Below are 16,691 nucleotides of genomic sequence, written 5' to 3' on the forward strand. Positions count from 1 at the left end.
GGAGTTGCCAAATGGTGTGCCACCCTTTTTTAATAAATTAAATCTGGATTTAGAGAAATATGTTGAAAGTTTATTTTTCATTTGGTTAGAGTATAATAAATTTAGTTTAATCCTTTATCCAAGTGTGAGCAAACACAGTTTGCGCCTGAAAGTATCTGAAATTATAGGAGATACTGAGACAGGAGTGTTGGTAGCTTGCTCCACCTTTCCAACGAGTTGCCCTTGTGTTGTACCACCTTACCTGAAGATACTTTCAGGCGCAAACTGTGTTTGCTCGCACTTGGATAAAGGATTAAACTAAATTTATTATACTCTAACCAAGTGAAAAATAAGCTTTCAACTTTTCCAGATCAACAAAACTTATATACAGATCTTTGTTATATTCCCATGCTTTCTCAACTATTTGTCGTAAAGTGAAGATCTGATCCTGACAGCCTCTATTTGGCCTGAATCCAGCTTGTTCTTCACCAAGCTTTTCTTCCACAATTCTTCTCAACTGTTTCTCAAGTATACTTACATAGATCTTGCCAGGAACACTCAGTAGGGAAATACCTCTGTAATTCTCACATTCAGTTTTATTTCCCTTTTTATATATGGGTACTATGAGAGCTCTACTCCAATCATTGGGAATTCGTCCCTCTGTCCAGGCTTTCTGAACTATGCAGTGCAGCCACTGTAAGACTCTTATACCACCATACTTCAGCATTTCTGGTCGAATATCATCTACTCCTGCTGCCTTTCCACATTTCAAGCATTTGATGACTTTTTCTACTTCCAGTATGGATATGTATTTCTGACTGCATGCCTGTTGAGTGTTTTTTACCACTGTGCTATCACTGCTTGTTTCATTTTTAAATTTTTTGTAGTAATTACTCCATACTTCAAGGATATCTTTTTTTCCCATTTTCATGTCACCTTTATCATCTCTAACTCCTTTTACAGCACTCTTTCCTCCATTTCTAAGCTTCTTCAACAACCTCCAGAATATCTTATCACCTTCTTGATATTTATTTTCTATGTTCTTGCCAAAGTCCTCCCATGACTTTTGTTTAGCTAGTTTTACGCATTGTTTCGCTCTAACATTTGTCTCTGTATTCTCTAAAAGCAAAAGCTGTCTTATTTGCCAGGAACTTTTGATAAGCTTTCTTATTTTCCTTCACTGACTCTTTCACTTCCTGTGCCCACCATGGAGTTCTGATTTTTTTATCCTTGCAGACTACCTCACCACATGCCTCTCTGGCTGAATTAATCAGGGTTTTCTTCAAGGCTTGCCACTAAATCTCCAAGGTTTGGTTCCTGTTCTCAAACTCTTTCATTTTTTCTTCAATACTCTTTGTGTATTTTAGTCTACAGTTCACATCTGAGAGCTGCTCAACCTTTATTCACTTTAAATCTTTCTTACATGTCATTCTTTTCAATATGAAATTCAATTTTATCTTGCTCAAGACTAAATAGTGATCACTTCCAATTTCAAATCCTCTGTACACTCTGGTGTCCTGCACCAGGGAGAAAACATCACTCTCAACAATAACATAGTCAATGAGACTTTTCTTATTCCTTGCCTCTTCTTCTCTCCATGTGAATTTGTGCACATTTTTATGTTGGAACATGGTGTTAGTAATAACCAGTCCATGTCCTGAGCAGAAATCCAACAGGTATTTGCCATTATTATTGGCTTTGCTCTTTTCTTCAAATTTTCCCAAAATATTTCTGTATGACTGACAATCATTTCCTACTTTTCTGTTTAGATAGCCAACAAGAACCAACTTTTCCTTTTTCATTGTGTCAGTTGCTTTCTCTAAAGCATCAAAAAATCCCTTTACTTCTCCCTTAATAGAACCTTCTGTGGGACCATAGGCACAAATAAGTCTCATTGTCCAGTTCCCCATTCTCATATTTGCTCACATTACTCTACATGAGACTGACTGCCATTCAAGAAGATTAGCCTCGTATTTTGCGTTGAATACTATGGCTACAACTTCTTTTTCTTGATTGTCATTGCCTGAATATAACATTTTGTATTTATTGCTCAGAAAGATCTCACCAGTTTTTGTCTTTTTTGTTTCAGTCACCCCTATTATGTCGATCTGGTACTTATCTAATTCCTCAGCTAGCTCCATTTCTTTGCCATTCAGGCTTCTTATGTTGATAGTACCGATCTTTAACTCTGGTGATGTTGAGTTGGGGTTTGTTTTCAGATTTGTTCCAGTAGCTGACTTTTCGCTGTTCGCCTTGGTTCTCTGGCGAAAACAACGGGGGCCTTGTTTAACCGGGCGACGCCCCAGCCGGCATGAAATTTTGTCAGGTTGTACCATCATTTTGTATATTGGTTTAAGCCAATAAGAATACAATTTGGTCAGCTAAATCCCAAATTACCAGCTCATCCTCGTTCGTTCAGTATCCAGGTAGATACCTTACAGAGTGCACCATGAGAAGGTGAGAATTGGACATTAGGTCAGAAGTCCTGGTCAGTTCTCCACATTCCTTTAAAGGCTATGTGGAGGTCTCCTCTCAGTTATACAGCTTTGACCCTTAAGCACCCCTTGTCAACGTCAATAATAGTAAAACCCAGTTCTGTCTTATTTCTCACACAAAAAACCATTTTCTCCCAGTATCATCTTTGGCAACATTCAAATATTCAGACAAGATGAGATTTCTCTTCTTGGAATCACCCTGCATCAAGCCTCTCCTGGCATAAACATATCATAACCACTGCATCTTCAGCATCTAAAAAACTAGGATTTCTCTATTGTTCAGAGGTGAAGTAACATCTTGGGCAATAGAGAAATTCTAGTTAGACAAATCCACCCAGGTATTGAATACTACTCTCACGTTTGGAGGGGGGGGGGGCCCTAAGAGCTCCCTCAAAATGCTTGACTTAATACAAAGGAGACCACTTAGATTTATTAATGACCCAACTCTTATCACCTCACTCCTCCTCCTTTTGCATAGACATAGTTTCTGCAATTTGTGTATTCAATGACCATCTGAAATCTGAAATAGCATTGAGAATTCCTCCGCACAGTACTAAGCCTGTGCACAGCTGCTGCCCAACATCCCTTCACAGTATGCCTTGAAACCCACAGAACAAATTTCTTTTCCTCCTCCTTCATCCCTGCTACTGCTGTATTGTGGAACAGTCTCCCACCCCCTTATGTGTTTTCCAACGAATACAATATACTACTGTATTCTTTGGGAAAGGAGAAGTTTGTAAACAAGAGGGTTGAGAAAGGAGAAGCTTGTAAACAAGCTTCTCCTTTCCCAACCCCCCACTACCCATACACAGTACTAACATACTACATGATTAATCAACCTCTCATGTATGGGCTCAGATGAAAAGACAGATCAACAGCACAGCATGACTGGGTAGGCATACAGAAAGAAGTGTTACTGCCTGTGTTTAAGAGGGAAAGGTTATTACTGAACATCTTTCATCTCAATAATTCATCCTTAGGTAATGCTTGCACTACCTACACAGTACTGAAACCATTTAACCCAGACATAATAAGAACAAGGTAGCAAATGCAAGCCTGGATCATCAGTCGTTCAGAGAAATATCAGTGCAAGATGATAGACAGATAGCAAACAGATGAATGATTAAGAATGCATTAATTATTTCCATTTGGTGGAGTGTCTGGCTTCTTGATTACACTATGCTTTCTTTCTTTCTTTATGTCTTGGATTTTTTTTTTTTTTGAGGAAATGTGGATGGCTAGCATCCATGTTTTTCTCTCCAGGAATGTGTGTTTTGGATTCCTGTGGGGATACTAAGGCATCCATTTTTTTCTGTGGAGGTATCTCAGATTTCTCTTCGAGCAGTCTCTTTCAGTTGTTTTCTAGACTAATGGGGTTATCATATATCGGGATCATTTTTGGTGTATTTTCTGGAGTTCAAGCAGTTCATTCTTGAATTCTGTCATTCTATCTTCTTTTTAGTAAAATGCAAAAAATAGTTCAGGAATGATGTACAAGTCAAAATAAAATGACTTTTCACTAGACATTATTATGGTATAGTTCCTCTTTGCCTCCTGAAATGAGATGTTCTCTGCTTTGATCTTCTGAATCTCTTTTTCATTCTTCCACCCATTTGGCATGCTTAGAAGTGAAGGGATATCTATTAATACAACAGATGAAATGGATGCCTACTAAGAGGATGCAGCATAAGATGTGGACTGAACACTGGTTCTCCACTTCTTTATAGATTATGTGAAATCTCTCAGTTACTGACTTAATTTACAGTGTCCTCAAAAATGTTTACACATTACTCACTTGCTGGCAAGGATTCCAGTAAAAGTTAAAGCATGAAATAGATCTACATGATAATGCTTTTCACATCATGAAAAACCACATATGCTCCAAGCAGATATGCTTTTCATAGTAAGAAATGCTTTAGCAAATAGCTTTATGTGGAACATAATGCATGCATATGGATGATTATAACAAATCTAAAAATAATAACATAATTTCTTTATTCTATAAAACAAAAAACTTTTTCCTACAGTTAACTTAAACACTCGCCTTTTTGCTGATGATCAAATAATAATTACAAATTCTGAAGACAGATATTTTAAATTTAAATGAAACAGCTAAAGATTATGGAATGATAATATCAACAGAAAAATCAAAAACGATGGCCTTTAAAAGATCTAATAATAACTAAAATAATAACAGATAACGTGATTTTTGAAACTCTATATTTCAACCTAACCCAGTTCACTTCCATACATTAGCCCTACCAGTCCTATTGTATGGAAGTGAAATCTGGACAATAAAACAAAAAGACAAACAAAGAAATAATAACAGCTGAAATGAAGTTTATGAGAAAAACTGCAAAATATACTCTATTTGATCACAAAAGAAATGAAGAAATTATGAAAAAAATTAAACCACAAAGCAGTAATAGAAAAAAAAAAATATATATAAATGGATGGAACATGTTGAAAGAATAAAAACAGAAAGATTACCAAAACAAGCCTTAAATTACAAACCATTAGGAAAAAGAAAACAAGGAAGCCCTTTAAAGCAATTCAACGATGAATTTTAAGGTGAGAACAGGCCACTCTAGATCTAAATCCTTGAAAATCATGATGATGATGATACAAAAAAACATTTGGCAATAATTCTATAGGGTGATCCAAAAGTCACACACATCAAAGCTGAATTTGAGCTGAATCAAATTGTTTCAAATATTATTCATTTTGTCTATAGATGGCACCCTAGGACTATTGGTGACTATGATGTAATCTATCCACCATGTGTTGGTACTGGGCATCCATTGCATTGTTTTGTTTATGAAGAAAACAAAAAGATACTTTTCCAGGAGCAACCAGTTGTTATATTGGAATTTATTTTGCCACGTTGTGGAGGAGTTTCATCAGAAGTACCCTGACTATGTTGTTTTTCAAAATTCAACTATTATGAAATTAATCAAATGCTGTGAGGAAACTGGATCAGTTACAGACAAACAGCAGCATGGAAGACCTTCCATTTTGACTGAGACTAAAGTGACTGTGGTACACGACATGTTCCAATGTTCACCTTCAAAGTGTCTTAGAGAACTCGCTGCACAGACAGGTAGGTTATATGGCAGTATCTAGAGAGCCATCAAACAATTAAAGCTTCGTCCATGCCGTGTTCACACTTAGTTCAGGAACTGAAGCTACTAGATAAGGAAAAAAAAAACGTGTTGTGTACTTTAAGTGATATTTCAATTATTTTAAAGAAAATGGAGTTCATGAGCTGGACAATGTTTTCTATGAAATGCCCCCTTGCATTCTCTGAAAATCAGAGCATGATGTGGTGTGCAGTAACACACTGTCGCATTGTCGGAACCATTTTCTTTGAGATTACATTGAACAGTGCACTATACTAAGACATCAACCCAGTTCAAGGCTCTCCTTGAAATTGAAGAATATGATTACTGTTTTCAGCAGGATGGTGCCACCTGCAATACAGTAAATGAAACACTGGAATTTTTGCAGGAGTTTTTTGATGACAGACTGATTTTTGAAGGACTTTTGCCTCCTTGGTTACCAGATTTGTCACCTCCAGCTTTCTTCTTAGGGATACCTGAAAGGTAAAGTGTATAAAATAATCCTCACAATTGATGAACTGAAGATAAACATCACTGAAGCAATCAGAGCAGCCAGTAATTCCATGCTTTGAAGAGTTGCCTCCAATTTGGTAAAAAGATCACATGCCTGTGTTCAAGAATGAGGTGACCATTTGAATATTTGCTTTGGTAATGTTATTTATTTTTGCCTTTGTAAAGATATGGTTATAAGCTTTGTTTGTAGCAATTCAGTTCTATAAAGATTGTCACTAATATTGAAAAATTCAAGTTCATTTTATAAATCTGTGTGACCTTTGAATCACCCTGTATATGTAACAAGTATATTCAACAGCGTTAAGCTTCACATAAAATAAATTTAATTCCTCCCTTTCAAAACTGGAGATACCTTTGGTTCAAAATAAATTTAGTTTTAGAAATGATTTTTTCTTTTCATTTTCTTATTTAACTTGCCCAGACTTAAAATAATACAATTCATAAAATAAATATCTGCACATACTTCCATAATTTCCAGGAGAGCATCAGTGATAATTTCTAAGGATGCTAAGGGCATGTGCTCTTGGTCACCAGATGAACAAGTAAACGATCGGTCTACGTGTCGATCACCATGTCGATAATTGGAACGGAATGCTGTGACAGCTGCAGACTTTACTTTGCTGATGCCAAATAAAAGGTAGAATTTTGGAAGAGAAAACTCATCTAGACTAAGTCTTAGAACCCTTTGTGTTTCTATTAAAATTATAAAATATACAATTTTATTAATGTGTACATGAATTAAAAATGCTTAGATATTATTTGTAAGGGGACTTTTCAAATCAACATATATAATGAAAACAGATGTCCCAAATTATGGATTTATAAATAACAAACATTTTAGAAGTGTTTATTTTCTTAGCCATAATATACTTGTTTATATTAGTCTTTTAAGTATTGTTTGTTCATAATAGTACATTTTATCAGCATAACACACTGGTTTAACATGGATAAAAATATGATTTCTTGTATACCATAATATTTACTCAGTCAAGTGAAAAACTTGCCAAAAAATATGTGAACAATTGATACATATATTTAAATTTTACAATTTACAAACTGAGTTTCTAAATGAGCATGCTTTAATCAAATAAGCTCTAGCCATTTTCAAGACTGTTAGTAAAGACACACTTTTAAATAAAAAACTGCAGGAGTACTTTTACATTTATTTAAAAACATGATTTTAAATAACATTTACTGAAATAAATGTCACTTGAGTAATTTCTTTCTTTTCTTGCAAAATTCATATATGGTTTGATAGCATACTTAAAGTTTTAATATGTTATTCTTTTCACAAACAGAAAATGATGTTAAATGATCACTTCTGGATTAGTTGCTTTCTGACAGTGAGGGAGTTTTTTATTTTTTTTATTGCTCATTTTGAAGAATTCCAATTTATGATTTCAAGAAAAGAAATAAAGTAATAATACTGCTGTTTGCTGAAGTAGGTGTTTCTATAAAAACAGACTATTTCTTTACAGTTTAATTTCCAGCCACTACCTTCTTTTCCTTGTAGGCCAAGCAACAGGTTGTAGGGGATAACAAACACATGAAATTATGCTAATTTTTATATGCTATATTTTCACTATATAAAAATCATTTCTATGTCTCTGTTTTTTCTTTAAAAACCAATAAGATCCTTTTGGTTTTTTTTTCAAGGAAATCAGTTCACTAGAATAAGGAAACTGATGGAAGTTTCCATATTTTTTCTGTTAATACAATCATAAGTACCTTTCCTACTTTTTCACATGACTTGTTCCAGTAACTGTTGTATAGTTTAGCAATTTATTTTGCTTCTTTTTTTTTTTTTGTGCATGAATGTGCATTGGAATTGTTTTTTTCCCCCTGACAGCATGTTACTGTGCAGAGAAATCCACATCTGGATTTCTCTGCACAGTAAGACTACCTTATCCAACAATGTTATCATCTTTTTGTTCTTACTTGTCGATGTTCTTTGCATTATAGCAACAATTCTGTGATTAACTTTGACAAGAAGTCTGCTTAACTTCAATTCTCTATTACTCTTAGATTCCTTTCAACTCCTACCTATAATGTTTGAGATGAATGTGGCCTAAATGGAGTGTGACAAGCATAACCTCCTCTCTTCTGCTTCAGTGTCCACTAGACTGCAAATGTTTCTGATAACGAAATACCATGAGTTGGCATAATGAAAAGAATTATAAAAATGTAAAAATCTTTATTAACTCATGTAAAAAACTTTATTAACATAGAATTTTCGACTAAGGATCACAGAATGGCAATTAAACAATAACAGCCAATTCTAAAAAAGCACCACCTGAGTAGCTAATGTAAGATTATTAAAAATGGCCAATAATTTCCTAATTTATTTAAAAAAATAAAAAATAAAAAAAAAATATATATATATGCATGTGTGTATACACACACACACACACAGACAAAATAAAGTTAAGAAAGATTAGCAGATTTAAAAGGTATTATCTCCCACAAAGGGGATAGACGAAGACTATTGGATCTGTTTAAGTTAGGACAATGAAGTAAAGTTTCACATGTTGAAAGTTTTTTCACTTGGTTATACTATAAATTAAAGATGGCAAGATCACTTCTGGATCTGGCTCCCAATGATGAGACATCAATAAAGTAAAAACCAGTCTGGGTAGTGGTCCTACCTATAATGCATAGCATTATACATGTCTGCAAGGAGATGTGTGTTGCATTATGAGATACTAAGACAACTGAGGTGAAGTGACTTTATATTTGAACTTTGTTTGCTTACACTTGAATAAAGGATGAAACGAGAACATAATTATTTCTTGGCATCTTTAATTTGTAAAGTTTCACATATTTCTGTAAGTACATTCTATGAGAAAATGACTCTTATGAAGGACATTTTTCTGGTTCCAATGAACTCTATGTTCAGTATCAATAGCATGTTCTGCAAGCCCAGACTGTTCAGGCTTATGGTATTTAATATAAGACTTGTGTACCTCTAAATGAATAACAGCAGATCTTCCTGTTTGTATGAATAAGATAACCCACAAGAGCAAGGAATCTGGTAGATTTCTGGATAACTGAGAGGTGGAAGCTTTTCTTTATGAGAAGCGAGAAAGGTGGAGATTTTTCTGATGAGGCGAAATGTAACAAAAATATTCAGTGGTTTTAAAACTTTTGAATGCGAGTTATTCTTCCATATTTCAAGATGTAAAAAGCTTCCACACAATCCTTAAAACCATTAGATAAAGAGGTGGAATTAATGTCTTAATTCTTTCTGTAAAAGTTCACCTAAAGAATATAAAGAATGGAAATGATGTACTAAAGTCTTAATAGTTCCAGCCTTTTGACTAAACTGGTGATGAGATTCAGTGTGGATATAACAGCCTGTATGAATATTCTATTGAAAAACTTAAAAATGAAGGCAACCTGCAAATGCAAGTTTCTGTGGTTTAGCAGTTCCGTGGGAAGTTTTCTTGTCTGGTACTGAGACCACATTATTATGTAAATATAAAGTTTAATAAAAATAAGCATTTAAAACCCAACCAAGTTTCGTAGGCATAAAACTTACATCATCAGGGGTACTGATACATAAAAGTTTTACACTACAAAAGCCTATTAACAATTAATTACACACATTATATGTTTTTGATAGCTTCACAACTGTACATATAAATGATAAACCAGAATACAAATGGTAAATTCGTTACTCTATGTAACAGGAACATTGATAGTTGTTGGTATCACGCATGCTATATCCTTGGTAGTTAAAATTTTGATGAAAGCAAACCATACTTGATGTAAAATTAGGCCTTGATTTTTATTGCAATGTGTAGAGATCCTAAGTATTTGCAAAGCTTCTTTAAATTTTCTTGTAAAACAGTTACGATCAGTATACAACATTTTTGTTTGTTGCCAAAGTACTTGATGGTCAGTAGTGTTGTGTGGTATGCCAGGCCTGATTTATGCTCTCTTCTTTTTTCATGTCTTTTACGTGTTCAGACATGCAGATCTCTCCTGACATTCCTGTTTGGCCTACATAAAAAATGCCACAAGTGCAATGAATCTCACAGACTCTTTCTTTAAATAACAATGTGGTCTCAATACCAAAAACTTCCCACAATATAGGATAACATCTGGTTGAAGAATAATTAGAAGATCTAAAAAGGCTAATAGTTTATTTGCTTCTACTTCTAAGGTGAACTGGATCCTGGAATGAAGTGAATTTAATTTAGAAAGAAACTGCTGTAACTCAGAAGAAGAGACATTCCAAACTATAAAAATATCATCCATATATCTGTACCAGCGTATACGTGCACGTGAAAAGTTTTAAAAATATGTTGTTCAAAGTGTTCCATGAAGAAGTTGGCAACAGTAGGCGAAATAGAATTGCCCATGGCTATTCCTTCAATTTGTTGATATAATTTGTTTATAAAGGAGAAATAACCAGAACGTATTACAAAATAAAATAGTTCAACAATATCTCACTGTCGTAACTTAAACAGAAATACAACGGGGCATGCTTAAGGATCAAAGCTGTATAACTGAGAGGAGACCTCCACATAGCCTTTAAAGGAATGCGGAGAACTGACCAGAGCTTCTGACCTAATGTCCAATCCTTATCTTCTCATGGTGCACCCTGTTAGGTATCTACCTGGATACAGAAGAAACAAGGATGGGTTGGCAATTTGGGATTTAGCTGACTAAATTGTATTCTTATTGACTTAAACCAAAATATAAAATGATGGTACAACATGACAGAATTTCATGCCGGCTGGGGTGCTGCCTGGTTAAACAAGGCTCCCGTTGTTTTCGCCAGGAAACCAGGGCAAACAGCGAAAAGTCAGCTACTGGAACAAATCTGAAAACAAACTCCAACTCAACATCACCAGAGTTAAAGATCGGTACTATCAACATATGAAGCCTCAATGGCAAAGAAATGGAGCTAGCTGAGGAATTACATAAGTACCAGATCGACATAATAGGGGTGACTGAAACAAAAAAGACCAAAACTGGTGAAATCTTTCTGAGCAATAAATACAAAATGTTATATTCAGGCAATGAAAATCAAGGAAAAGGAGGAGTAGCCATAGTATTCAACACAAAATACGAGGCTAATCTTCTTGAATATCAGTCAGTCTCATGTAGAGTAATGTGGGCAAATATGAGAATGGGACTGGACAATGAGACTTATTTGTGCCTATGGTCCCACAGTAGGTTCTACTATGGGAGAAGTGCAGGGATTTTTTTGAGGCTTAAGAGAAAGCAACTGACACAATGAAAAAGGAAAAGTCTGTTCTTGTTGGCTATCTAAACAGCAGAGTAGGAAAGGATTGTCAGACATACAGAAATATTTTGGGAAAATTTGGAGAAAAGAGCAAAGCCAATAATAATGGCAAATACCTGTTGGATTTCTGCTTAGGACATGGACTGGTTATTACTAACACCACGTTCCAATATAAAAATGTGCACAAATTCACATGGAGAGAAGAGGCAAGGAATAAGAAAAGTCTCATGGACTGTTATTGTTGATAGTAATGTTTTCTCCCTGGTGCAGGACACCAGAGTGTACAGAGGATTTGAAATTGGAAGTGATCACTATTTAGTCTTGAGCAGGATAAAATTGAATTTCATACTGAAAAGAATGACATGTAAGAAAGTTTTAAAGTGAATAAAAGTTGAGCAGCTCTCAGATGTGAACTGTAGACTAAAATACACAAAGATTACACTGGCCAACAAAAAAATTTTTTTTTTCTGCTGATTATTATCTGACTCTTGTTTTTTACTAATTTGGGTGCGCTGATTTCAAATATCAAACCCATTTATCTCTATCACGTCAGGTTTTTCCTCTATGGCATTTTCTTTTTGCTAATTTGTAAGTTTTTGATAGTTTTTAGGAGGCGGTACTATTTAGAGGATAAAAAAAATCGATTTTTTAATATTATTTTCTGAAAGTATGTACTTTTAAAAATCTGTTCCTAACTTTTTATCAAGAAATTCGAAAAATTCCCGAAGATATAGCCTATTATTCAAAGTGGTGCGCAGATCAGAATCGGAACGCTCACCGCTCTCGCCTGTTAGTAAACGAATAAATGCGTAAGAACCTGCAACGGCACGTACTGGCGCTTTGAATGCGAGAGAGGCTGATAACAGACGTAATACATTTAGGTGATGAAAAGTAGGCGATGACAACTGCCTAAAACAAATGAATGCTATATGCGTCATAGCAGACAAAGAACGATCGAAATCAGTCAATCGTTAATCGATCGTGAAAGTATGATGAGCGCTTATAACGTTTCAATAAAGTCTGTTTTTTTTGTCTTGTTAATTGCATGTTAGTCGGCAGTGAAGAAAATACATCATGTCTACTACTCGAAATTGTGTCAATAGTGTAGATTCCTTCTGCTACATTTGTGGCAGCCTTACTGTTCCCAGTCAAAGGACAAATATCACTGATTTCGTTAAGAAAGTGTACTTTGCATACTTTGACATAAAAATTGCAGATCAGGACAAGTCATGGGCTCCAAATAAAGTGTGTAAGTCATGTGTAGAAAATTTACGACAGTGGAGTAAGGGGAAAACGCCAAAAATTAGCTTTTGGCATTCCAATGATTTGGCGTGAACCAAAAAATCACGTAGATGATTGCTATTTTTGTTTAGTTCAGACTTCTGGTTATAACAAGAAGAATAAGAAAAAAATTGTGTATCCAAATCTCGACTCAGCAATTTGGCCAGTTGCTCATTCCAATGAAATAGCCGTGCCAATATATAAAGGATTTCTTTTACTTGAGAACGAGCATGACCAGGATATGCCAGATGTTCTTGAGGAGCAAGACCCGGATGTTGATTTAGACAATGAAAATTTAATTTCTAGTTCTGGACTGCAATGTTTTACTCAAGCGGAATTGAATGACTTAATAAGAGATTTGGGCCTATCAAAGGAATCATTGGAATTGTTAGCTTCAAGATTAAATGAAAAAAACTTACTGGAGCAAGATATGAAGATAACTTTTTATCGTAGCAGGGAAAGCAATCTTGTACAATATTTTAACCACGAGTGTGGGTTTGTTTACTGTAACAATGTGTCAGGTTTACTAACTGAAATGAGTGTTGTGCAATATCATCCAAATGAGTTGCGTTTATTTATCGACAGTTCAAGCAGAAGTCTCAAGTATGTCTTACTACACAATGGGAATGTATATGGCTCAATTCCTATTGGCTATTCAGTCCACTTAAAGGAAACATATGGGGACATTAAAAAGGTTCTGAAGTTATTAAAATATACAGACCATAACTGGATCATCTGTGTGGATCTTAAAATGGTGAACTTTATACTTGGCTTTCAAAGAGGATATACAAAGTTTTCGTGTTTTCTATGCTTCTGGGATAGTCGAGCTAGAAACCAACACTGGAGTCAGAAACATTGGCCTCTTAGAATATCCTTAAATGTTGGAGAACAGAATGTTATAAATCAACCTTTAATCGACAGAGAAAAAATTATTTTTCCACCTCTACACATCAAACTAGGTCTTATGAAGCAGTATGTTAAAGCTTTAGATTTACAAGGTGACTGTTTCCAATACATACATGAAAAATTTCCACGACTTAGTTATGAAAAAATTAAAGCCGGAGTATTTGATGGACCGCAAATTAATACTTTAATGAGAGACCCAAATTTTATTATGAACGAAATGGTTGCGAATAATTTTTTTGGAAACAAAAAAGCATGCAATTACAAAGATCTAGTGGAAACAATGCTTGAAAAGTTCCAGCGCCTAGGTTGCAACATGAGCATAAAGCTTCATTTCCTATACAGTCATCTTGATAGATTTCCCGAGAATTTAGGTGCTGTAAGTGATGAACAAGGCAAAAGATTTCATCAAGACTTAAAAACTATGGAAGATCAGTACCAAGGAAGATGGGATTCTCACACGATGGCCGACTACTGTTGGAGTATTCAAAGGGATTGCCAAAACAGAACACACAGAAGAAATTGCTACAAACAAAAATTTATTCCCTGAAACTCATGTGTAAGTAAAATTGTTATTTTTTTATAAATATTCTTGTAATTTTTAATGAATATTGTTAAGTAGTTATGTATCTAATTATCGGCCTCTCTCGCATTCAAAGCGCCAGTACGTGCCGTTGCAGGTTCCTACGCATTTATTCGTTTACTAACAAGCGAGAGCGGTGAGCATTCCGATTCTGATCTGCGCACCGCTTTGAATAATAGGCTATATCTTCAGGAATTTTTCAAATTTCTTGATAAAAAGTTACGAACATATTTTTAAAAGTATATACTTTCAGAAAATAATATTAAAAAATCGATTTTTTTTATCCTCTAAATAGTACTGCCTACTTAAAACTATCAAAAACTTACAAATTAGCAAAAACAAAATGCCATAGAGGAAAAACCTGACATGATAGAGAAAAATGGGTTTGATATTTGAAATCGGCGCACCCAAATTAGTAAAAAACAAGTCTCATATAAAAGTCAGCAAAAATTGTGTTTGACTGTGTTATTGAAGGAAAAATGAAAGAGTTTGAGAACAGGAACCAAACCTTGAAGATTCACCCAGAGAGGCATGTGGTGAGGTTGTCTGCAAGGATAAAAAATCAGAACTCCTTGGTAGACAAAGGAAGTTAAAGAGGCAGTGAGTGAAAAGAGTATATGAAAAGTTCCTGGCAAATAAGCCAGCTTGTGCTCTTAGAGAATACAGAGACAAATGTAAGAAAGCTAAACACTGTATAAAACTAGCTAAACAAAAGTCATTGGAAGACTTTGGTAAGAACATTGAAAATAAATACCAAGAAGGTGGCAAGATATCTGGAGGTTGTTGAAGAACCTAAAGAAAACTAGAGAAAAAGATATCCTTGAAGTATTGAGTAATTACTTTGAAAAATTGCTAAATGAAAAAGCAGTGATAGGATAGTGGTAAAAAAAACACTCAACAGGGATGCAGTTAGGAATACATATCCATACTTGAAGTAGAAAAAGCCATCAAAGGCCTGAAATATATAAAGGCAGTAGGAGGTACAAAAGTCTTACAGTGGCAGCACTGTATAGTTCAGATGACCTGGACAGAGGGACAAATTCCAGATGATTGGAGTATAGCTCTCATAGTACCCATATATAAAAAGGGGAAACAAAACTGAATGTGGGAATTACAGAGGTATTTCTCTACTGAGTGTTCCTGGTAAGATTTACGCAAATATACTTCAGAAATGGTTGAGAAGGATTGTGGAAGAAAAGTGCTTGGTGACAAACACGCTGGATTCAGGACAAATAGAGGCTGTCACGATCAGATCTTCACTTTACGAGAAATAGTTGAGAAATCATGGAAATATAAAAAAGATCTGCAGTTAAGTTTTGTAGATCTGGAAAAGGCATATGACAAGGTGCCAAGAGAGAGAAGCTATTCAAAATGCTACAGTTATATGGTGTCAATGGAGCATTATATCAAGTATTACTTAGTTTTTATTTGAGTTGTAAGTCAGCAGTTAGAATCGAAGAACAGTAAGATAGTTTACTTTTAAATCTGGTTTCAGATAAGGATTACATTATCCCCCTCTGTTATTCATTATCTATATGGTTCACATTATGAAGCAAAGTGGTATTAAACCTGATATCAAAATTGGAGATGCTAATCTAAGCTCTTTGCTTTATGTGGACGATGCTATACTTCTAAATATATCAGCTAGAAGTCTACAAGATTCTCTGACTAAATTGAAAAACTGTTGTAATAGATATGGTATGAAGGTCAGCAATAACAAGACAAAGACAATGAAAATAGGCAGAAGCTTTGAAAATGTTAACTGCATTGCGAACGGAGAACCTGTGGAACAAGTAAAACATTTCAGCTACTTAGGCGCGATTTTCATTGAAGATGGTAAGTTAAATATGGAAATAGACAATAGAATCAACTAAGCTGGTATGGTAGGAAGTCAACTGAATAAATATATATGGAATAAGAGAGAAATTAGTCATCATCATCAAATTCCTGCCTGTACCCTCAAGGGGTGTACAGGATATGATAGTACTACATGAAAAAAATTACATCATTACTAACTTCCTATCTACTATTTTCCTCCAAATCAGTCTGTTACTTGTCAAGACTCCAACGTTATCAGATCTTATATTTCTATTGTCTAAGGCACTTTGTACCATATCAATCCACCTATATCTTGGTCTTCCTCTGGGTCGCTTTACTGCCAACCTGGCAGAGAACACTTGTTTTGCTAATCTTTCTTCGCCCATTCTGTTTAAGTGACTATACTACCTGAGATTAGCTTTGCTAACGCATTCCTGGATGTTGACAATGTCAAGTTCTTTCCTAATATTCTCGTTTTTAATATGATATTGATTCTCGTAGACAGGCTTATACGTTGGTTATGCATTTCTAAATCACTTAGGGAATTGAAACAATGTAGATCCGAATATAAATTAAATTATACTTTAATAGATATTTCCGATATTTCGGCAATGTCACATTGCCATTTTCTAAAGGAACTTACAAAAAGGCAGGTGCACACAGGCACTAACAATACAGTAACTGAGAATGAAGATGTGAAGCTATCGTTCTCCTAGAAGTCCTGATGGTGCCCTCTGGCGGGCTAA

At 34.9% G+C, this 16,691-nt stretch overlaps 1 protein-coding gene across 1 annotated transcript in view; it reads right to left on the reverse strand.

The window, feature by feature from the left end:
• Nf1 (neurofibromin 1) overlaps positions 1-16,691 on the reverse strand; it is a 1,119,557-nt gene that overhangs the window by 185,078 nt on the left and 917,788 nt on the right. Inside the window, exon 48 of the mRNA XM_090400295.1 lies at positions 6,570-6,799. Coding sequence (XP_090256421.1) covers positions 6,570-6,799 — 230 coding nt within the window. The remainder of the gene's footprint in view (positions 1-6,569; positions 6,800-16,691) is intronic.

Source organism: Typopeltis vanoorti, chromosome 11, assembly GCF_054136105.1.
Source record: "Typopeltis vanoorti isolate ZY-2024b chromosome 11, IOZ_Tvanoo_1.0, whole genome shotgun sequence".
Taxonomy (NCBI): domain Eukaryota; kingdom Metazoa; phylum Arthropoda; class Arachnida; order Uropygi; family Thelyphonidae; genus Typopeltis; species Typopeltis vanoorti.